The sequence below is a fragment of the Colius striatus genome, chromosome 2 (assembly GCF_028858725.1).
Source record: "Colius striatus isolate bColStr4 chromosome 2, bColStr4.1.hap1, whole genome shotgun sequence".
NCBI classification, from domain to species: domain Eukaryota; kingdom Metazoa; phylum Chordata; class Aves; order Coliiformes; family Coliidae; genus Colius; species Colius striatus.
This window is the reverse complement of record NC_084760.1, coordinates 99,490,990-99,515,893: the sequence shown is the minus strand read 5'-3', so window position 1 is coordinate 99,515,893 and position 24,904 is coordinate 99,490,990. Positions and strand designations below refer to the sequence as shown.

Here is a 24,904-nt window from a genome sequence, read left to right as displayed (position 1 = left end):
ACCACGGTGTCCTGCTGTAATGGATACTGAAGAATTTACCACTCATGAAGGGGCTTTGAGAATGTGGTGGGGTCTGAAATACAGGCATGAGATGGTTCTTAGTGCTGCCCATGGCAGGAATGAACTTCGCCTGGATTCACCCAGTTCTGGTAATGACTGGGCTAGTTATCCACCTCCCTTGTATTTCTATAGGCTTTGATTTATTGGACTAACAATATTACAAGTATAGGCTTTTCTCAATTGTGACACAAGCAGGGATGCATATGAGTATGAAAGCTAATTCACAATCTTGCAATTTCAAATGCCAAAACAGTTGCTCCTCACAAATTTTGGAGGAAAACTGCAGAATAAAACATTTTTTTCCACAAGGGCTTTACTGCACCGGCAGGGAAACATCAGGCTGCGTTTTTCCTCCCTCCCTCCCACAGCCTCGCCAGTCTCTCCCTGCGCCCAGAACGACTGGCAGTAGGTGGCAGCCTGCGCCTGTCTCTGGGAGAGCCTTCAGCTTTGCTCCTCTTCCATCGAAACCCCAAACAGAACGTTTCCAAAACAAAGGCAATTGCGCAAACGTGTCCTCCTTCCTCTGCCACTGTCCCCGTGTGTCATCAGCTCAGCAGATTTTCTGCCTCCACCACCTTTTTTCAGTTCCACAGGTGTATGGCAGCCATCGCAGGAGGGCTCATAACGTCAAAGTCAAGTCTAGGCTGGAGGGCAGCATTATACCACGGGTAAAATGTAAAAGCACTTCAGGCTTTATGTAAGCTTTCTGCCACTCTGGCAGTCTTTCAATTAATCTCCAACGTTTCCAGCATTAGTAGGACCTGTCTTTCTCATTACAGACATCTGGGAGCGTGATTTCTGCTCTCAGTTCCCACCAGGAGTCCAATCTGAAACTGCATTGGGCCAGCAACGTTTGGGATTACACACACTACACAAAACAGCCCATCATGAAAAAGAGCAACACCAATTTTAAGTATCTTGGAGAAAATCCAAGTGCTTTAAACTTACAAACATGATTATCTTTTAATTTAGAAAAGGAAATGCTGTGGTTGCACAGAATGTTTTTTTTAAAGTATTTTGATAAATTTTAAATAGCCCATTACAGTTTCTAAAATGAAACCCCAACCAAACAGCAACAAAATACCAAACCAATCTGTCTTGGCAGTGGAAGATTTTTTTTCTGAAAAAAAAAAAAACCTGCTTTGAATTTATACAGCCCCAGCAATGCTCTCAGTTTAATTCTCCTGCTAATGAGGGAAGGCTGTGATTCCTCTGACTTTTGGTATTATGAAAGGAACTTGTATGGAGGATGGGATGGAGGACAGTTAGAGGGAATTAGAGACTGCTGAATCCCACCAACTGAGAGATAGTGGTATTTGACAGAAGAGGACAGATGAAGTATCGAAAGACAGAGGTTTTGTACTTTTCTTATAAGGACCATAACAGAGGAAGACACATATTTAAAGATGTGTATTATACTAGTACTAAAACTGGTGATAAGCATTACTCCAAGAAATGGACAGTTACCCAGGAATATAATCTCTTGCTCCTTCATCAGAAAGAAACAGCTATGAATGTCTCAAGGATTAAAGACAGCAAAAAGGCCAAATACACAGCCAAACAGCTGTGGGACCCAAACCTACTCCCACGAGGCTGCATGAAAGAACAGCACTTGCCAGCAATGCAGAGACACTCTTCCCCACAGTTGGGGCAAGCTCTTTGGTCTTCCACCATTTCCCCATCTGTAGAAATAGGAAAGTAGCCTTTTCTTACATTCTCCATAACAAGAAGGACTGGTAGTAGGAAAGACCAAGAGGAGAGATGTTTCTTTAGCCCAATGAAGTCAACAATAAAGCTCGCACCAACTTCAGTGTGGTAAGGATTTCATGCATGGATTTTTAATTTTGAGTCTCATTATTGACATCAAGAGCTTCCTCTTAATCCTTATCCCATTCTGACACAGTGCACTAGAGGGGAAACAGCCTGAGCAGAAGCAGATAGAGAAAAAAGGGTATTTATCCTACTAATGAGACAAAGCATTGTGCACATCAGTCCAAGACAGACATCGGCTTCTGTCAGGAGAGAAACAATTGCCCTGACAAGGTTAGGAAAGTTATGGTAATAGAGTCTGTGCTAGTGCTAGTAGTCTGGTTTCTGCTTTTCTCCTGTGAGGAAAAAGGAGAAGGGGGAGTAGGATTGCCTCCTAGGAGATGCACGTTACTCACAGCTTTGAAATGCAATCCTACCTCAGGGGCAACGAAGTTGGCTGTATAGCAGGGAGTCATGAGCAGCCCGTTCTCCGCTCTCAGTTGCTTGGCAAACCCAAAGTCACAGATTCTGATGGAGTCTGGGTTTCCTGACTCATCCATGTAGAGGATATTACTTGGCTTGAGATCTCGGTGCACCACCTTAGCAAGAAAGCAATGAGCAACAAGTGAGTACAGCAGGTCAAGGAGCATCCAGACTTGGCTACCAAGTCTGGTTTGCTGGTTGAGATAGGTCAAGAGCTCATGCAGAAAATATTTAAGTTTTGGAGAAAAGTTGCTTAAAAGCCTTGGGCAAATGAAGGAAAAAAAGAAAATTAAAACCAGAAAGAACATGTTCCACAGCCTCTGGGGGTGTATTAGAGATGGAGGCTGCACCTCTCCTGAGGGTGGTCAGAGTAGTTGCTGTACAGACACCTCAGTTCCAGTCTCCTGGAACCTGATAGCCCTAAATATTCAGCTGAAAAACAAAGAAGAAATCCCATCACAGGAGGAAAGTGTGTAGGGGCCTTCTTGTGACTGTCCACATGAGTGGCCTACACCTGAAGGCAAGGATTATCTTTTTTCTTAATTTCAAAGTGTATTCAGAAAAATCCTTTCTGTAGGCATGCAGCTTCAAGAGGCTGCACTTTTTATCTGACACAGTGCATTTCAGTGGTAGGAAAAATGCCTTTATTTATTATAGCAAGACTGAAAAACTATCATAAACACATAAAAGCCCAAGCACAAAATGCACTTGCTTTAACCATGAAATGGAAAAAGCAGCAAATATTTGACTAGTCACCCAAACTGCTCATCCCTGAAAAGCAGAAAAGGAAAGATTTTCAAACTATTGTATATAGACAGCTCAGATTTGGAAAGTCAGCTCTTTAATAGCATGTCAAAAGCCTTTCCCATCAGCTGCTCAAACTGCCACTTCATTTGGAAAGCTGAGCATTTGATTTTCCACCTATCTGCTAATTCAGCTACCCTATTGGAAATCCTGCTAAAAGATCAGGTACTGCAATAATAACTGTGATAAAGATTAAACAGGGTAATACCTCATCAAGGTACATAAGCTTGAAAACTAGTGTAGTTTGGGAACGAAAATATCACTTCAGCATACTGCAGTTCAGTTGGGAAATTGCAAAAAAGCCTATGACCCTATTTCACAAACCAAATGTAATTATAAATAGGAGAAAGACTTTTTTTTTGGGGGGGGGGGGGTTGGTATGTGTTTTCACTTTGGAGAAGCAAAAGCACAGTTATTTGCTTTTTCTCAGAGTTAAATCTTAAGAAGATTGCTGTGAATAGCCAAAAAAGCAATGCTTACACCCTGAGAGTGCAGGTAGTCCACAGTCCTGGTGATGGTGCAGAGTACAGCGCTGGCCTCCCGCTCTGAGAAACACTTCTGTCGAAGAATGCGGTCCAGGAGCTCACCCCCTCGCATCAGCTCCATCACCAGATACACATATTTCCCATCATCATACACCTGGAAAAGTGAATAAAATGAAAACACGTCCTGGATCCATTAACTTGGTAAGGGCTGGTCCTTTAATTGCAGTGTTGGCTTGCTTGTTGTGAGATGTTGCAAGAAGAAAATGTCAGCTAACGCGTGGGAAATGTGCTTATTACACAGCAACAGAAGAGACAACTTTAAAAAATGACTTAATCATCACTTTTTTCTCCTGTCTGTAGCAACTTGCTGGTTTGTCCACACAGCAATGTAGCTTTCCTGATCTGCTATCACGTCAGCAGAGCAGACCAAGCTGCTAAAAGCAGCACCACTTCACACAGCCTGAGATGTCTGCTGGCTCTCACCCAAGCCTCCTTCTCAGTAGTGTTCTCTCTTTCCACTTCTACAGGGTAACATGTGCCATTTCAAATATCAATATTTCCCTTTGACTCATGATCAGCTAAATGAACTGTATTATACTGTTGGCCAGGACCTGCTTGTAATGATATTACACAGTTTATATTTGCCATTCTGATAAATACATTGTCAACATCAGCCACAAGATGTATTAACCTTCGACATCAATTCCAAGGGGTAAAAGGCATTTTTTTGTCTGAATTGGAAGACAGTCATTTTCATGTCATTATCCTTTAACCGGACTGCAGTAAGAGGTAGTGTTACAGTCATCAATGCTAAATGTTTTTGGAAAGGAATATAAAATCCTTTTTTTTTGCACAGATTTTAAGATAATCTTTAACACATAAGAATTAGGGGGGACTTCCCTGAGAACATATGATTAGAAACTTTGTATATACTCTGCCTGGACATGTTCCTATGCGTGCGACCTGATCTAGGTGACCCTGCTTCTGCAGGGGGATTGGACTAAAGGTCCCTTCCAACCCCTACCATTCTATGATTCTATGTGGTCTGAACCATAATGTGCTAGCCACTGATACTATCAGGATATTTTTCTATAGACCCTGCATCTGACACAGTAGGGACAGTCCCAAGTGAAACTGTGGGCAGTGTTAAGTAAAACATCTCTGTCTAAATGGCATCACTGCATGTAAGCATTGAGAAGGCTATTCTTCCCATGAATTGCTGAAGAAAGATGCCTTCCTGTCTTCTCAGGCTGCTTAAGTAGAAAGTAAATACTCTCTGGCATTAAAACACTCTCCTAGGGGAAGCCCTAGCAACTGTGTGAGCTCTCCTCTTCCCAACAAAGCAGATAACCACAGGCTGCATGGGAACAGCTGCTGCTCATCAAAAAGCATCCCCTGCCCAGTAGCAACACTGTATGCGCTCCGCAATTTGCTCTGAGCCACTCATTCACAATATCTCACTTCTGAACAGTGTTGCAAAACCAAGCACATTGTATTGTTCTCCGGCACTGTGCCCCTTCGGTTTTATTTACAGATGGTTAGGCAGTAATTGGAGAATGGAGAATAATCTGACCAGACTTTTCAACTGCTATCCAGTAATTTGTTATGTCACCTTTTCTTCGTTTATTTCAATGTGTCTGGTTTTAGCCCTCATCTGCAACTGAAGAATATTCCAGATGTGGGCTAGTAGGTGAGCCTGACCATAACATGAAAATCATTTAATGCTGAAGTGATCAAAGACTACTCACATCTTTAAGAGTAATGATGTTTGGATGCTGTCCATACCGCAAGAGGATCTCAATTTCTTCAGAGGGGTCTCTCTTGCTCTTATCAATTATCTGGAATAAACCAAGCACAGTGCAGTAAGACACCAGCTAGCAGCACTAAGCACAAACCAAACAACTTCTTCAGTTTAAACAAATTAATATTTAAAATTCTCCTATTAATCATCATTCTAAGAGAGGATGGCTCAAACCCTGTGCAAATGAGAGTCATGTTGGCTGTATGCCAAAGCCAGATGGAGCAATAATTAGTTTAGATTCTGAGGGCGTATACCCTCTTTTTGATGCCTATAGTTGCATTTGCCCATGAATAATGGCAGTTACAAGAAGTGCCATTTAGAAATCAAGCAACCTGGAGAGTTTAATAATAATGATAATAACAGCTTTAAAATTACCTCTCTGACATAAAAAGAAATGATACATTCATAATATTGGCATATGCTTGTATATTTGCTGACAAACCATCAGAAATTACTTATCAGATGGGTCTATCAGAAATGAACATATACAGACATTTACTGTCAGGGGAGATCTGAGTTGAAGCTATCGGTGATCACTTGGCTTTTTAGACCATGTTGATATGAGTAAGAGTAGCCAAAGGTTACATTTGGCCATGTAACCAAACTCTACTCATTCTTAAGCTAGAATAAAATCTGCTCTATATATCACTTTCCTGCATTCAGCATCTTTTGCCTTCTCTGAGAGTATGGTGAAATATAAAAACTTTATTGTTTTATAACAGCAAGTCTCAGAAAAAACATGATGCTTGCTGCTTGGAGATCACCGCTGCGTGGAAAGACTGCTGTTGGGATAGCACTGGCTTCTCACCAGTGCCCTTATTACCTGTATTTAGGATGTTAATCAAAGAGCTTTGATCATTTGCCCAGCCAACAGCACTGATTCATGTTTCTCATTTCCTAGATTTAAATGATAAATATGAAACCAGGAATAGCTATAAAATAATCCAAGGGAGATGTCTGCATTTTGGAATCTCAAATGCAACTGCTCAGGGAATGGTAAAAAAACTCATTTTGCTAGAAACTCCTTAGGAATGTTTTGGCATAATTTCTTATTGATAGAAACCAGCTTTTGAACAGTAGGTTTACTGAAAAGGAACAGGTAGCATTTTTAGAAAATCATAATTCCATTATTGGCTTGGATTTCAAGGCTTCCAACCTTAAACATGATTATTCTTTCAAAGAACTAGGCACAGAGCACAGATTTAAACCGATGGTGTTTGCAAGGAAATGACTTCTTAAAAATCTCTTTTGTTAATGAAGATAAATGCCTGGCTGCTTTTGCATGCATTTTTTATGGCTTAGTTATAGCAACCCACACTTAAGCACACATCTAGAATTTTATGCACTGGTTATAAGAGCATGTACTTGAATATCTATCAGAGGTTTCATAGCCATCATGACTGGCATGCAGTCTGCAGTGATAATGATGGTCAGCAGCCATCATCAGAAGTGTGCATTTGGAGCCCTATCAGTGATTTGATTCTGAACTCCACAGCAGTGTGACAAGTGTAAGAGGGAGCTGGCATAGCTAGATGGCTGTTGTCCACATTTGCATCAATGAAGGAAAAACCTCAAAATAGGTGGGTGGAAAAAAATCCAACCCGCAACTCCTCCTTAGAGTAACACTGTTCTCCCAGTTTAGTTGAGACATTCTCAAAAAGCCAGTGAAACCCTGATGGAACGACTCCTCAGAAATACAAAGTGGTTGAATGTGTCCCACTTCACCAGTATCTCTAACATATAAAAAGATCTACAGGGCCACTTCCTTAGTTAAACTAATATAGCTCTTGTCAAGCTAATGGAGTTATACATGTGCATCTGTTAGGATCTGCCTGCCATGTACAAACCAGAAGAATGTACTGCAGCAAGCATTACTACCACTGCATAAAGTACTACTGTCACTGTGGTAGCATAGCAAGTAATACATTCCAGATTCTCTCCCTGTTGTATCTTCCTGTGAAAAGAAACATCCAGAGCTGTGGAAAATTTTAAGCAGCTACTAATAATGTGGGACTATAAATGTATATATATTGCCTAAAAAAATCCAAACCAAAAATAGTCTTGGCTATTGACACAAAACTCAAAATAACATAACCTCAAGCAGTATGCTACTGATTTAACAGCAACAGCAATAGATGATAAGTAATGCTTCTAATTCGCAACATGCTATAAAAATTGCAAGAGTCCCATTAAAAATGCATGCTTTTTGCTTTAACGTGGGCCCCAGCTGCAATATAGTGATTAAATGGCCAAGCTGCCCCAAATTGCACAACAAATCATTGTCAGTGCTGTGAAGGGATCTGCCAAATTCCTCTTAGTCTCTGGGCAGTCTGGTTGGACGGACCAGGACAAATTATTTTTCTTCACAGTGAGACTGTCACACTGATGAGGCATTTCTTCAACATACTGCTTACTTACACTTGGCCCACTTGACTTGTACACTTGACTTATCAACAAGGGCAAGTGCAGAGTCCTGCAGCTGGGGAGGAACAACCCCATGCAAGAGTACAGGCTGGGGGTGACCTGCTGGAGAGCAGGTCTGCAGAGAGAGACATAGGAGTCCTGGTTGGTAATAAACTGAACATGAGCCAGTAATGTTCCCTCGTGGCCAAGAAGGCCAATGGCATCCTGGGATGCATCAAGAAGAGTGTGGCCAGCAGGTCAAGGTAGGTTCTGCTCCCTCTCTACTCTGCCCTAGTGAGGCCTCATCTGGAGTCCTGTGTCCAGTTCTGGGCTCCCCAGCTCAAGAGGGAGAGATAAATTCTAGAGTGAGTCCAGTGCAGGGTCACCAAGATGATCAGGGACTGGAACATCTTTCTTATGAGGAAAGGCTGCGGGATCTGGAGCTGTTCAACCTGGAGGAGAGGAGACTGAGGAGGGACCTCATTAATACCTACAAGTATTTTAAAAATGTATGCCAAGAGGATGGGACAACTTTTTTTTCTGTAGTATCCAGTGATAGTGGACAAACACTGGAACACAAAAAGTTCCATTTAAACTTAAGGTAAAACGTCTCTCCTGTGAGAGTGAGGGAGCCCTGGCACAGGCTGCCCAGGGAGGTTGTGGAGTCTTCCCTGGAGGTTTCCAAACCCACCTGGACACGTTCCTGTGTGACCTGATCTAGGTGGACCTGCTTTGGCAGGGGGGTTGGACTGGATGATCGTTAGAGGCACCTTCCAACTCCTATCATTCTATGATTCTGCAAAACACTAAAGGAGGTGGCTGCTTCAACTGTAGCAGAGATCTTCCTTCAGTTCAGACTCACAGCAGTATGCACAATTTCTTTATTTTCATGCTGCAAGGGCCACAGTAGCTCCTTAATCATGCCCCATAGCTCCATTGGGACACTCCATTCTCCAGGTCTTCCTTTTCAGAAGCCATTCTATTACGATTTTAAATCCATGCCAGACTTTCCAATGGGGAAGCTGTCACATCAAGGTGGTTCAGCTGGTGACTGCTGCCTCATTTTGCACCCAGAGGTTTCCACATCACAACATGAGGAGCTGCATCCCCAGAACATCTGGAGATCTTGCCCCATCTGAGTGCCAAATTGAGCTGAGGTAAAATGCAGACCCAATACACCTTACTGAACACAGGGGCTATGCAAGATGTATTGGGGCTTTCAGTGATACTCATAAGATGTTCTGAGATTCTCAAAAAACATTGGGTTAAATCAATTAACATTAACAAGTGGTTTCACCAGATAGGTGTTAAATAAGCACTTTTAGTGTAACTGTACTTTCTGATTTTCAGTGCGAGCGTTGCATAAACATGGAAGAAAAGCATGCTCTGGGCACCTTGTGCAGATGCAGCAGGAGACAGCAGGATAGAGGCAGCCCAGGTATAGCCCCCTCTGCACACTCTCCACATACTTGCCAGAGGGCTGTTGAGTTGTGTGGCTTCTTGGCAAAGCATGTGGCTCATGTTATACAGAATCATAGAGTCATAGGATGGTAGGGGTTGGAAGGGACTGCTAAAAATCATCTAGTCTAAACCCCTCCTAAAGCAGGTTCACCTAGATCAGGTCACACAGGAATGTGTCCAGGCAGGTTTGAAAACCTCCAGAGAAGTAGACTCCACACCCTCCCTGGGCACTTGCCCAGTTGTTTTCTTCTCCATACGCAGACTACTGGACACAGAGTCCAAAATCACCATGAATACCTTACCCACAATCCTACATGCTTATCTGCTCACACATCCCACTTCCTGGAGCAAGTCAATGCCAAGATATATGCATCAGCCTCGACTGTAGTTTGAAAAGTGTTCACTAAGTCAGACAGCAATTGCCAGAGAAGTTCAGCGAGGCATTACAAAGTTTAACTGTGGTAGTACTCTAACTCCTGGAAACAAACCAAGGCATTCTTCTTGCCGGTCCTTTCCAGAGGTGGAATTGGTATCTGCTGTCTAGTTGGGGCTGTGCTCCCGCTGCACTGAGCCACCCAGGCTTTCCCAGGGTGTGATGTTCTTTCCAGTGGGCTGTGATTGCCTGGGCACATGGCTTTCCATTTCTGTGTTACTGTTTCTTCCTCCTGTTTCTGCTTTGGAATTTAATTGTCTCTGTTTTTTAAAGATCGGCTCTACTGTCAGTCCATCTCTGCATATGAACAGGTTTAAGCTTTGTCCACTGAATTCAACCAATGCAGGTAGTATAGACCAGGCAACAGTCTATGTAGCAGTTAGGTCCAATTAATTTTAATATGCTATCTCTGACAGCTCTGTTTTCAGGCTGCCCAGAGAGATCCCACAAGGATAGCGTATTGTCAGCTACCCTAGGAAAAAAAGACTCTGGACTGTTTCCTACCTGTATACTGGAAACTGCAATGCTAGAAAGCAAAAAGAAATAATAAATCATGTCACAGCTGTGGATATAGTACCTGCTGTACTCTCATCAGACTTCCTACATGAGACCACACATGGACACAGCATGTGTTACAGTGTCTGCTCTTGTTGAGAATTAATATTATTGATCAGTTAATTTCTTTGCTGTCTCGTAGCTTTCAAGCTCTGCTGTTGGATGTTGGTAAACTAAATGTGTTTGTCTGAATTTTTGATAGCCAGTGACACTGAATAAAAGCTAAGCAAAATCATGTAACTTCTAAATATTTCTTGTGGTAGCAAAGAGCATTTGCCATCCTGGTCACTCTGTTTCCTCTGAGACATTGTGTTTCACACAAAGATAGACTCTTCTCTGTTCCTCTCCGTGACAGGCTGTGAACCTCCTGCAGCTCCTCCTGAGCAATGAATGGTGTTTTTTCTTCAGGAAATTAATTCCAATTTGAAATCAAATAAGATGTTGACATAAACACCCTCTGTTACAGAATTAAGGGAAAATTTTCCCCGCTAATATTCTTGAAGGTTTGGGTAATGTGTAATGATGCTACTTTTCTATTTCTCTCTGTAGATGTGTGGTGAAGAACACAAACTCATAAAACCACCACAATGTATAAAAAACTTAACTGAAAATGTAACAACAGCTCTATTGTACTTTGGCAGAGAAGAACTATGAAGCACAAGGTCTTCTGTTGTCCTTCAGAAAAATAAGAAATGGAGCCATACAACAGATACACTTTTCTATATGTGTTGGACACGCAGGGATCACTTACAGTCTCATCTATATCGAAGAGTGGATAAAACAATACCAGAGTAAAATGTGCTCAGCACATCCAGTAGTGTCCTTTGTTCTAATAGGGGACTTTTTTGTTCTTTAACTATCACATTCTTTGTGTATTTCACTGACTAACTAAAAGAAAAGGTGCATTTTATTCAGCAGAACTTAGGGTAAGAACCTCAGGATATTTTAAAATGAGTCAGGCTCTATCAAAGGACAATACTGAACTTTTCCTCTATCAAAGAAAGAAGAAAGTATCAGGAGAGAATATCTACAAAATCCTAATTAACGTATCTGGACAGTTTGCTGACGATACCAAACTGGGGGAAGTGGCTGACACACCAGAAGGCTGTGCTGCCATCCAACGAGACCTGGACAGGCTGGAGGGTTGTGCAGGTAGAAATCTAATGAAATTCAACAAGGCCAAGTGTAGAGTCTTGCATCTGGGAAAGAATAATCCCAGGTACCAGTACAGGCTGGGGAATGAACTCTAAGACAGTAGTATAGGGGAAAGGGATCTGGGGGTCTTGGTGTACAGCAGGATGAGCATGAGCCAGCAATGTGCCCATGTGGCCAAGAAGGACAACGGCATCCTGGGGTGTATGAGAAGGGCTGTGGGCCGAGTGAGGTTCTCCTCCCCCTCTATTCTGCCCTCGTGAGATCACATCTGGAATATTGTGTCCAGTTCTGGGCCCCTCAGTTCAAGAAGGACAGGGAGCTGCTGGAGAGAGTTCAGCACAGGGCCACAAAGACGATGGAGTGGAGCATCTCCATTATGATGAAAAGCTGAGGGAGCTGGGGCTCTTTAGCTTGAAGAGAAGGAGACTGAAGGGTGACCTCATTAATATTTACAAATATACAAAGGGTGGATGTCAGGAGGATGGAGCCAGGTTGTTCTCAATGATGTCCAATGATAGGACAAGGGGCACTGGGTTATAAGCTGGAACACAAGAGGTTCCAAAGAAGTACAAGAAAGAATTTCTTCACTTTGAGGGTGACAGGGCACTGGAACGGGCTGCCCAGATGGGTTGTGGAGTCTCCTTCTCTGAAGACATTCAAAACCCACCTGGATGAGTTCCTGTGTGAACTATTCTGGCAGGTCCTGGTGTTCCTACTCTGGCAGGGAGGTTGGAATAGATGACCTTTGAAGGTCCTGTGATTCTACAAGTCTTTAACATGGAAAACATCACTCAATTCTCCCCTACTAATGAGTTTTCAATGTCTTCAGCCTTGCCATAGAGGAGTAATAATGACTATAAAAGAGAGTATCGGTACAGTTCTGTGTGTGTAAAGCCTTGCTACAGGAACTATATAGACAGTATGAATTTATACGCGCTTGCTGCAGTTTTGTGAAGCTATCTGTGCCTCTAACTGCATAGAAACAAAAATGTTCTTCTGCATCTAGCTATGCCATTAGCAGATGTTACAGCCCTCAGCTGTTTGATACCACCCACCAGCTGGGACTTAACAGCCTTCACAGCCCTGCCCAAGAAAAGGTACGTGTGAACATTCCCTCATCTGCTTTGGGCAGAACTAGCCCGTTAATAACAAATTGCTTTTTCATCCAGCTGAAATTAACCTGGATGACTTTGCGCAAGGAGGATGGCTGTGTTTCTCACATGGAGTTCTCCATCACTACAGTTGTGAGATTGGAAAAAGGCAAGAGGTAGGAGGTGACGATTTAACTGCCTTTTCTGTCTGGAAAATGAACAGCCTTAAAGAAAGGGTGAGAGAAAATCAACAGAGTGAGAAAGAAGACAGAAAAGAAACATGAGATGCACTGATGGAAAGAGCGGTGATACGGGCCTGAGGAGAAAGCATGGGGCTCTGGCCAAACTAAGCTGGAGCTAGCAAGGAGGAAATTGGGGTCTGTTGTTGGGTCTTCCTGAGGGGAGAAAGGACTTTGTGCATCTTTAATGAACAAACAATCCTGCATTAAAACATTTCCTTGGCTCTGACTGGATTTTTCTCCTTAAGTGAAAGAGGACACAAAAGCTCTGTCTAATCATGCCAATTGAAACAGGCAACAGTAGCAATCGTCCTTCTTGGGACAATCATGCTAAAGGTACCTAATACTGGCACTGTGGTTTAACCCTTAACACTGTAGGCCATGTTCCTACCATGGAGTGCAGCAAAAATTCTTCATTTTATTTTAGTAGATGTATTCCACACCAACTTCAAACATTGGGAAGCATTAGAGGTACATCCTGCAGCGTGGCCATGGATAATAAGTAGGTTGTGGGGCTATGACTGAGGAGCTTTGGTGGGTGATGCTGCAGGGGCCTAAGGCAGAGCTTCTCCTTTGCTGTCCCTTTTGCCTCTAGTCCCAAATGGGACCAGTGTCTGCCTCAAGTGACCTTACCTGGCAACTGAAGCTGGGAAATGTGGAGCTGTGTGAAATGAGGCAGCTGAGCCACTGGTACAGTCCTAATCTGCTGCACTGGCTACAGTAAGTTCAGCAGAAGGTTGGGGCAGACAATTGGGCATTGCAGTACCTTTAAGAGCCACATTCAGCTTGACAGTGTGTTTAGTCAGTGGGGACTACACAAAAGATACTTTGACCAGCATGAGGGAACTCATGGTGACTGTGTGGAAAAAAAGTGTGGAGGAGAAAGAGAGCTTTGTGCACTTTTTAAGGCTGCTTTATTTTCTATTACATCCTTTGAAGTTTTTTCTAAAGCTTGTTTGGACTGTAAGCATTGGTTAATCACATCAAAGAAGAGATCCACACAACATAGTGTGATGTAATACTCCCTGTAGAAATACTTTCCCTTTCTGGGAAGAGGAGGGATAAGCAAAGGGAGAAGTAATTTTGTATCCCTGTGCACATTATGTCTGCATTTTATCTATGATATACCTGAAAATTCAGGGCACTGCTGGTAGAACTGACTATAGGTGGGATTCGCTTCTGAAGAAAGGTGGTGCAACAACACATCAAGAGATTTTAGCCTGACAGTTTCATCTGCAATATTAATTCCAACACAAGTGTCTCAGAGATAGAGGTCTGCTGTTCTGTGCTGCTGGAAAACGTACAGGTTTCCATTCCAGTAATATTTCCTTCTAAAAAGAAATCCTATTCATGCCAAGCATCTGTTTTAATTTGGTACCTTTTTTGATGTCAAATTACTCAAGCTGGATGAAAATCACTGCAGAAAGGCTAATATTTTTTAAAAGGAAATGGTATAATTTTGCATTTAAGATGTCTCCAAGGAGAACTATTCGAAGCCTAATAGTTTCTGAGGAACTATTTGCTGTGCTATTAGTTTTGATTAGCTCCAGAGATACATTCCCCTGATCCATGCTTAAATCTTTCAGAAAAGTAGTGAAATGAATATTGAAAGAAACAAGCATCGCTTTTCTGAAATAAGCACTGGCCATCAGATCGAGCTGAGCGGGCGAGACGTTAAACTTTTGCACAGAGCATCGTTGCCAGTGCTTGCTGACTTAGCACTTCTAAGCTGTCAACTGCAACTGTAGTACTTATTAATTAGCATTTATACAGTAACATGCATTTTCTAAGCAACACAGAAACATTAGCAAATTTTGTTCCAATAGCACCTGAGAAACAGAAAAGCTCACTTTGGAGAGAAGTCTGCAGTTTTGGAGGCAGAACAGCTTGGTGGGATAGGCTCTGCACTGTTTTAGTCTGCTCTGCTCAGCCCTAGAACACGTCCTTGGATCAGACTGATGAGTTTTCAGTCCATAAAATGACTGCAGAGTTACTCCCACCTTCTTTTACAAAAAGCTTCAAGGATGGAAACCAGTATATCATATTCAGATCTTATAAAAGGGACAAAATTATTACATCAATATGGAAGATGAATACAAGAAATGTGGTTTAAATGGTCCCAAAAGAGAAACGGAGCCACAAAGGATCAAATTCTGCCCAAAATACTTAGGTATTTGGCAAGCAAGTTAGAGGAGAAAAACATGATATTACTAAGCTGTAGGAAAACTGCTGCCTGAGTCTCCAGAAAAGATGTAGCTAGCAGTGAGAAATAACATCACCTCGCATTCTTCAGAGAAGAATGCCAAGGAGAGAGGCACCGTGAGCTTTGTGATCAAATGAGAAGCAGGCTGCAGGAATCCTTACACCAGCGGGGATGTACAACCACTGCCCACCTAAGATTTGCTCTGAAGCCGAGTTTAAGAAGTGATGTGCATACATTTCTGCACTTCTATCTATCTCCTCTGTTTCCTTTACTACGGCTTAAGGAATGCCTTGATCCTATTTACCCAAAAAGTCACCAGCCAGCAATGGCTCTTGCTGCTACAAAGAAGCCTGCAGCTTGTAGAGGTGCTCAAGGCACTCCTTGCTCTCTCTTGTGCCTCCTTCAAGCAGAGACCAGCACTCTGTATTGGCCCATCTTTTCTGACGTTGTAGCTGCAGGATCCTGACTATTCAAGCAGTGGCTCCTTAAAGAACTGACATTTCTATCAGGAGAGTATCTGGCAGATCTGAACACACTCAAATCAAAACAATAGAAAAGTGAGACAGATTGAAATTTTGCAGGTATTTCACTAGCTCAAATCTTAAAAAAATAAGGACAGCACATAAAATATGCTACATTGCCTCCTGATGTGGTAAGTGAAAATGTTCATAATGGCCCTGGTCCAGCATGGAAGTCATCCCCTTTGATAAAGTTGTTAAAAATGGGAAAACCGAGAAAGCCTTCAAAAATACTCTCACAGATCACACATAAGATCCTCGCAGGAAACTTTCTCCAGCACTCCTTTGCTACCTCATCATTTTACTGTAAATAATTTTCTCTTCCCATCATATCTAGAGGACACCTGTCCATGATGTTTGTAATCACTCTTACCATATCCACCATGGATTTCAGTTGCAATCTAAGGCTCTTCATGATGGTTTCTTTGCAGAATGCTCTGAAAAACTGCCCTCCCTATGCAAATCCAAAGAAACACAGAGATTTGTGTCTAAATCTGCTCTGATTTAGCAGAATCTCCTACGTGGCACCCTATAGCCTCTTGAATCTGGTACCACACTACCACCTTAAGTATCCTTCAGACAGTGAAAAACATCATTTACTGAAGTGTCTGAATGACAAGGTTTCCCAAATCCCAGCTTTATAAACCAAATTTCTAGGGGGAATATGGTAAGTAGTCTCTGGAGCTTATCAAGGTAAAAGGGGGTCTCATACCTCTGACCCTGCATTCTGTAAAGCTGCATTTCCAATAACATGACACATCCAATTTTTTTTTTGCATTTGAGGAGGTGGACGTCTTGGTCACATCCTTGAAGAGTCTGTTTTACCAACTGCTCTCACCATCAGTCTTTTTCTTTCTGAAACTCCCTTTTTTAGTTTTAAGACATTCTGTCTTGTCTTGCTGTCTTTAGAAGCCAAATGGTTGTCATCCATCATTTATATCACCTTAGAGATATTTATAGATTTTGATTGCATCCCACTGGACTCTTGTCTGTCTTACATCATATCTATTTGCAGCTCTCCTGACAGAACTTGCCTTGTAATTCTTGCACATTTTCTGCCATTATCTCTATTTTGTTTATATTCTATCTTAAACCATGAATACCAAAATAGCACAGGGTTTAGTAGTCCTACACAGGTACTACGGGCAAAACTCACTTTTACTAATTTGCAAGCATGTTAGTATGACAGAAATCTATAGATTTGGTTTTGAATTTTATTAAACAAAATTTAACTACGCTAGCAACATGTTCATGCAATGTTTGCCTGATGCTGGTATTCAAATCTTTGTTATTGTCATCCTAGGAATTAGTTGAGTATACTGAACAGATTCATTACATATCATTCAGGGAATGAAAGTTGTTAAACAGTGCTGAAAATTTTGGGGGAGACTGCAGTCAGAGGTATTTTCTCAATAAAGTACTGGAAAACATCTTTCACAACTGTCTGTATCATCTTGCAGAGGCAAGAGATATGCTCTTTATAGAAAATGTGATAAGTCATCTTGAACATAAATAATTTGATAAGCCTAAGGACAGTTAGAGGCTTATGGAAACACAGTTATCACTCCCATTTCAGTGGGGTAACAGTTTTTTTAATGAGGTCTTTAAATGATGTACTTCCTGAGGCCAATTTTCCCCCCAACTGTGAGATGTGATAAAGCCATAGTCTCATCCATACAAGTCTTACCATGACAGCCACCCAGCAAAGACAAGAGGAGTTTGCATGATTAGTGATCAAACAAGAACTGAGACAGGACCTTATCACCAGATCCATATTCATTCAGCCCATCCTTTCTCCCTTGCAGACTCCTGTTATGCTCTGCTCCAGCAGCAGGTAATTTCTGCTAAATTTGAAGAGAAAATTTAAATTGGATGCATTTACAAGGGGCTCTGACTTGGAGATCTCCACATGTACCCTAAGGTCTGACTGCTGTACCATGTTCTAGCACAGGCAGGAGGAGGACAGGTCAGATGAACAGTGGATAGATACCTTCTGGTGTTAAGAAGCTGGCAGGCTCAGGGCCAAGAAATCTGAGGTTATCCTGCAAACTTTGCATTGACATGCCTATTAAAATACTGACATATTTACCCATGTTTCACCAGACACTAGGTGCCTTCCAGACAGACAAAAATAGACACAAACCCTCTCCTAAAATTTTCAGTCTGCTTCCCTTTAGAGGAAAATCACTTTAGTGACCTTCTGTGATTAAGGAGAAACAAATCTAAGCAATTCTCTCTAGATCTACAGACATCTTAACTGGCAAGGAGATTTTATGACCTTTAGAGTGATGGGTTTTTTTCCCATTTTCCTGTTCTAACAAATAAAGCTATATGTGTTCAGGATTCCTATTTGCTTTAAAAGAGTTGCAAGATAGTATACCACACTGTAGTTAATTTTAAAAGACTGCCTTTTTTGCTGTTGTTGATATTCATGCTTTCTGCATTCAGCACTAAATTCCTGACATAACCATAATATAGGTTATGGAGAAAATGTTGTAAAGCCAACTAAATATCAGATGTAACTTCCTGCCCTCAGATTAGCATGATACTGTATCCATTTACACCAACCACCTAAAACCAACGAAACCAAGACTGTGAATATCAATCCAACAGGAAAACAAAGTTTCAAGAAATGATGAAACCACTCTGGAACTGATACAGCCTTTGGTGATTGTCACACCCTGTTTTTAGCAAATCAATAGAAGTATATAGCAAGTCTGATTACACAGGCCTGCTAAAAATGTCACTGACTTCTACTTATTGACAGCATGTTGACATCATTTCTCCGTTAGTATTGCATTTTTTACAGCTAATTAAAATGCACATTCTCCCCAATCTGCACATACCAAAACATGCTGCGATAGATGCACTTTCAGTGCTTTGTAATTAGTAGAATTCTTTGTGAACTGCAGGATTTACTAGGACTCTAGCATAAAGCAACTTATATCCTAGAGGCAGACACAGACTGAACAATTTGGCTTTGCTCACAGCTGTGGAACATTTGGAGCCAAATAGTTGGTTAGTGCATTACAGAGATAGGAAAAAGTCATGAAATTCACATGTGTTTCGAGATCCAAATTCCACTGCAAATTTGCATCTGCAAAATTGGACTTGTCATTTGGGACCATCACTACTGTATGTTTTTCTTTTTCAAGGGAGGGAGAAAGTATACTCTTATCCTTTTACCTAGTTGCTTACTCTGGCCCTAACAGCACAGAAGGATTAAAATCTCTAAGACTTAACCAGTTAGGTATTCTTTTGACTTGAAGAAGCAAACAGCTGGCATCCAGCTGTTGAAGCTGGTACGTATGCCACCCATCTCTGCAAAGTTTGTGGCAGTTACCATGTGTATTGGGGGGAGCATAAGTCTCTCCTGGAGATCAGTCTAGATAGAGAAATCCTTAGAAAATGGGGAAGGCAATCAGGTCCTTTGCAAACTTACTTCATATGGCATCAGTAAGATGCACATCTGAAAATCCAGTTTGAAAGCTTCCCTACAAGTAGGGATCCAAGCTTGAAAACAGCATGATGGCTTTTAGTAAATAAAAACTTTTGGAACACAGTAATTGCATCAAGTCTCTGGCAAGTTTTGAAAAATCTGATTCACTAAGAACTCTGAACTGTAGTGTTTACTTTGTTTTCCAAACAAGAGCTTTTAATCTGTTTAGGCTTCCATTGCACACTTTCTTTCATCCACAGCAATCCCTCCCATCTGCTCTAGCATCATTCTTTTACTTAATTGACTTGTTTTCTTTGGATACTGATGTGACTGCAATAGTTTGATCTGATTTTCCTTTGCTTCTGAACTTGCTGTTATATTTATCCCCATCTGAAGCTTGTACCTGTGATCAACAATGCCAGTTCTCTCTGCTATTTAAAACCATTATCCTGCTTTAGTCAGGATGACCAATGTTCTAGCAGAAGAATCTGAAGCATGTTAAGAGGTCTATCAGAGGAGAAAACATTATTTTTTTTCTCATCTCTATTCTTTCTACCAGAGACACATAAAGCATTCAGAAGAATGAACAATATATTTTATTGTATTTCATAACTTTACATTTTTACACCTGGGACTCAGATGGAGAGAAAGTCTGCGATTAAAATCTTGAAAGTACATCAGAGTATGTATATGCAATAGAATAAGATACAAAGACTTGCTAAACAACATTTACCTGCACTGACCCAGGTAGGTGCCTACTAGTTCCAGAGTAGACTCAGTTTGCAGGAAACTTGGCTGTCTACAAGGTTTTCTATTTCATGGTATTGAAACGCTCTCATAAGTAGAGACGTAAGTCTGAACTCTTAAATATTGCATTTAGGAGCCTGAGGGCATGTCTAAAATAGATTCAGAATTTATTATTAGCATTTCATTTTTCACAGATGACATGGAAGAAGCGGCAATAGGTTGCAAGAAAATTCTCTTCTACAGATTGGATTTACAAAGGCAGTTACATACCAATGGGTGCAGAGAGGTGTCTAGGGGAACTTCCAAAAGCACTCCAGTGACAAGGACAAGGGGCAATGGGTATAAGATGGAACATAAGAGGTTCCAGAGAAATACAAGGAAGAATTTCTTCACTGTGAAGGTGACAGGGCGCTGGAACAGGCTGCCCAGATGGGTTGTGGAGTGTCCTTTTCTGGAGACATTCAAAACCCACCTGGACACGTTCCTGTGCGACCTACTCTAGGAGGTCCTGCTCTGGCAGGGGGGTTGGACTAGATGATCTTTTGAAGTCCCTTCTAATCTTTAAGATTTTGTGATTCTGTGAGTGACTGTGCGTGGTCTCCCTGGACTCTGAAACAAATACCATTCTAGATCCAATCAAGTGCTTTTACAAGAGCAGCCAAGAACTTCTTTGCACTGCTAGACATCTAATTATCTCTAGAAGATGGCTCCCAACTAGTTGCAAATGACGGCAAAAGGAAAAGAGATAAAATGTTTTGCATTTTAATAAACATATTCTTCTTCTGGGGTTGGAAAGGTTTCGTTTTTCTAAGTGGATTTTCCAGCTGTAGCTCTGATTCAAGTTATTCTGACTTGGTACTCTGCTATCTTAGTATAGCACTGCACAGGAATAGACAATAAGGCCTGATGAGTGACAGTCTCCACGGAGAGACTCTTTACCCAATGACATGATGTGTATCTTCCCGTGGTGATGCCATCACATCATTTCCTTAACTCCTTCCTTATCAGCAGCTTTCCCCAGGGAGCTGGGATGAGGCTGTCTGACATGTTGGCAGTACATCCTAAAGAGGGAGCTTTTAATGAGGTGGTAGCAGGCAAATGAGGCTGCTGCCTATCATAAAATCTATCACCGCGGATATTTTTTCCTATGAATGTTATGTATTAGGGAGTACTGAGAAAATTACACTCACTGAAAGAAAACAAAAGAGTCTAATTATAGTGATTTTTATAGAGAGATTTAAAGGATGCATGTCAAAAGGGACTGATATATAATTATGATAGCATCAGCTGCAACTCCTGTGCTATCTAATTACTTGAAATGGGTGGCATTGTTCAATCTTTATGAAAGCAAGCTACTAAGATAACAAAATTATAGAGATTAAATTAAAAAAAAAAAACCCACAACAAACCAGAAAGAAAATTAAAATGGAAAATGGATATACTGGTGGGAATAATGATCCATGTGGCAGCACTCCATTTGCTGGAAAGACGGAGCAAACAGAACCCACCGACAGTCTCCAACCTCAGATCTGTGCCACACATTTGACTTGCATTTTGTCAGAAACTGAGATGTTGTACATGTTACCTAAACCGGTAGTCAAAATTTAGACATACTGGCATGGCAAGAAGAGAACTGTAAGAAGTGGAGGAAGAAAGAAATAAAAAGAGGAAAGAGTAACAAAACTGGGAAAGAGTATAAACCTATCATTAAAGTGTTAAACTCTTTTGGAGTTTTAAGTGTCTTCATGTACTGAGTTTGCTCTGGAACCTCTGAGGTACTCTAAACCCCTAGCTGCTGAGTAGGTGCTGGACCATCCATCTTGGATTCAAGCATTCAGACCTAATTGAGAACTGAGGTCTCTATTTAGGTTTCACATTGTCTGGATTACACTGATATCTGTCAGCAATACTTGATAAAAATAAAATACTAAAGTTATTATTTTCATTTAACCTCTGTTTTCTTCATCATAGATGTAATTTATTCACACAGAACTCATATCTACTATGACATTATGCCACCTTTTGAGAAATGACCTGGACACTGGAAAAATCTAATTTTGCCATTCATTAGAGATGAAAACCCCAGCATGTTCATGCACAAGCCCACAGAACTATAGTAGGTCCATGCTCCTAATCATGGTGTAGCCTAGAAAAACAAACTGTCATTTGAACAGTGACATGAACAGATTGTCAGTTATCAGTGGTTTTTTTTGTGTCCACCATGGAGAGACACCAAAAGTGCCACAGACTGTCATGAATACTGCATTATCCTCAGTTTTGTAAAGGAAAATAAGACTGAAGAAAAAAAATTAGTAGTATTCTATTCATTACCTGAAGCTCATTTATCTCATGGACTGCAGTTTTCAAGAGTTTTTTAAGCTCCTGTCATCTCATTTAATGGCAAAGATGCAACCTCATGTATAAGCCAGGTGAACTTGCTTCTGCAGGGGGGGTGGACTAGATGATCTCTAAAGGTCCCTTCCAATCCCTACCATTCTGTGATCTATGATCTTCAAAAAATTAAATAACAAAAGTAGAGCAGCAATTGGCTAGAATATTGCATTTACTGCAAGTTTAGTAAATACATTTATCTATGTACTGACTTCAAGGAGCTAATCTTTATCTTGCAGTCATTTAAGCATCTGTTCCCATGAGATGGGATGAAAGGATCTCATTTAACCAACTACGTATTTTCAAAGACAGTATACTAATGCTTCATTTAATCCAATCTTGTCTCTTTTTGGTACAAGAAGAAGAAAAATAAATATTTTTCTATCATATGACTGTTTAATTGTTAAAGGAAATCGAATGTTTGGAATTCTTTCTCTGAGCCACGACCTCACAACCAATTGCCACATACATTGATCTATTCTGCCTTCTCTAATAGCTGCATTCTGTTTATTCAATAGCATTTATTAGAGACTATGACTTAGTCTTCTGAGCATGGTCTTCCAAAGCAGTTCTACTGAGCATCTTCCCCATCAGAACAGATTCCCTCATTCCCCCTTTCTAGCTACATTCTGGCCTCTGCGGTTTCAGTATCTCCATTTTACATAGCATTGCTTGACCAAGTCTGAAGTTCATTGACTTGTCTTTAATATCCAGCTAAATTTCACTGAATTAATATTTTAGATCTCTGCTGAAGATTGTCTTTTGCTCCTTTGTGTAGCATGTTCATGTCTGAATGTCAAAGAGACAAAAGGAAATCTGAGTTTTTGAAGGTGAACATGGCTTTCATTGAGAAATCTATCTGATTATAATAAAAATGTCATAACCAAATAACTTAAGAAAGAAGAATAAAATGCTATTTCAATTTGCAACAACTGTTATTTTGTTTATTTATGATGATCTATTAAAAATCTTACCTAGTTTACAAGCATGGCTGAAATGATTAGCAGGATTTCTGTTCAAATCTGTAAAGTTTTTTCTGTACAGGAATTTTACTTGATGAGATTAAGGTGTGAGAAATAATATAAGGTTTACCATGAAACCTGTCATCTTCCAAAGGAAAAAAAAACCCAAACCCCAAGCAACATCCACCAATGAGAAACAAGCCAACAAAACATGCACTGACTGCACTGCTTCCCAGGCTGGCAGAGCAGTCTCAACCACATTTGTGTGATCTACCAGAAAGCTTTCTTACCTTCACTGCAAACTCTGTTTCTGTAGCTTTATGAACGCATCTCTTGCACACGGAATAGGAGCCAATTCCTATGTCCTCCTTGATCTCGTATCCATCTGTAAAGTGAATGTTGTTCCCGTGTAACTGCTACAGGTAAAGACAGGAGAAACAAAGTAATCAGGCTGGATATTAGGAGTAATTTCTTTACTGAAAGGGTTGTCAGGCTTTAGAACGGTCTGCCCGGGAAGGTGGTGGAGTCACTGTCCCTGGAGGCGTTTAAGAGACGGTTGTATGTCATACTTAGGCAAATGGTCTAGTGGTTGACAGGGCTAAGGACAAAGGCTGGACTTAATGATCTTAAAGAGCTCTTCCAGCCAAAACAATTCTATGATTCTATGACTCCCCACCTCATCTTAGTAAAGCAAGTGCTTGATCTCATTGCCCTCACAGAGCTTTCTTGTCCTCAGAAGTTATCTTAAGTCCAGTTAAAAAAATCTGAAGCTCTTTGCTTAAGCAAGTGTGTCCCCTCCCATGTCTGTGGGAGCCTACAGCAGTGGTTCCTTGAGCCCCTTTGCCAACACAAACCAACCATATCATATAGTTGAAGACAAAACTATTGAGAATGATATGCATTCACTGAAGAAACAACACTTTGCTACCTGCCCTGGATGCACAACTGGAACAGTGTTTCAGGTACTCTGCAGTACTTTTCATTTCAGTTGCAATAAGATGCAATTCCTACTTCCTTTGTAAAGGCTGTGGAGAATATGAACTGAAAAGATCAAAGTCTTCAGGGAAAAAAATCTTACTTTCCACCTCCTACCTGCTGCATGTAAACACCTCCTACCTACACTGGGTAGCTGTGAAATATCAGTGAGAATGCTGAGGCACTTTAAATCACTATGCACATATGTATCTGCCCATCAAATGTGAAGTGTAACATAAGCACCAGTACCTGCACAATTGGATGGACAGTGATTTTGTGCACATCTTGCTGTGCAGGCACCAAGTTAGAGGCAATAAAGCTGAACCCTCTGAAAAGATGATGAGCATTGGCACTTGGAGGAACACCTGGGGAATCTGTAGAAGGAGAAAAATGTCCTCATGAGCAGCACAAAAGATACAGAACTTAATTGCACAGCACCTGCAACAAACAACATTACCCCTGCCAGTCAACAACAGATCATGCTAAACTGGCAGTCCCATGTGAATACAATCCACCTCCATACCAAGGCTTGCATGTGCCTTCTCCATCCCTTTTCTTTGGATATGAACAGTGTGAGGGTACTGTTTGCAAGGACCTCTCCTCTTGGACACAGAGGGTTTTTTCCCAGTTCATGCTCATTCTGAGGCCAAGTGCTGCCTGTGCCAGGAGTCCACAGAGAGAAAGAAGGCGCAGGATGGCGAGCCTAGGAGATGGCTCAAGGCCAGGCACTCTTCAGCTTAGCAGAGGTTCTCCAGGGAGTGGAAAAAAGCTGCTAGATGCTGTATCTGTTGTTCACAGCACACCTTGGCTACAGAAACTACAAAAGCTAAAGTGCTTTCTGAATAATGTGGTATGTTGTATGTCTCAGGACAATGCAAAGAAAGCAGGACCTAAAGCAGTTGTAAAACCATGATGCTCCCCTACTGGTGGTTTGCAGCCTCATAAGGATC

At 41.2% G+C, this 24,904-nt stretch overlaps 1 protein-coding gene across 1 annotated transcript in view; it reads right to left on the bottom strand.

Moving 5' to 3' along the window:
• Positions 1-24,904, bottom strand: part of RPS6KA2 (ribosomal protein S6 kinase A2) — a 167,860-nt gene that overhangs the window by 7,814 nt on the left and 135,142 nt on the right. Inside the window, exons 13-17 of the mRNA XM_061990216.1 lie at positions 24,204-24,328; positions 23,270-23,395; positions 5,330-5,419; positions 3,577-3,735; positions 2,247-2,408 (exon numbers count right to left, since the gene is read on the bottom strand). Of these exons, the coding sequence (XP_061846200.1) occupies positions 2,247-2,408; positions 3,577-3,735; positions 5,330-5,419; positions 23,270-23,395; positions 24,204-24,328 (662 nt within the window). The remainder of the gene's footprint in view (positions 1-2,246; positions 2,409-3,576; positions 3,736-5,329; positions 5,420-23,269; positions 23,396-24,203; positions 24,329-24,904) is intronic.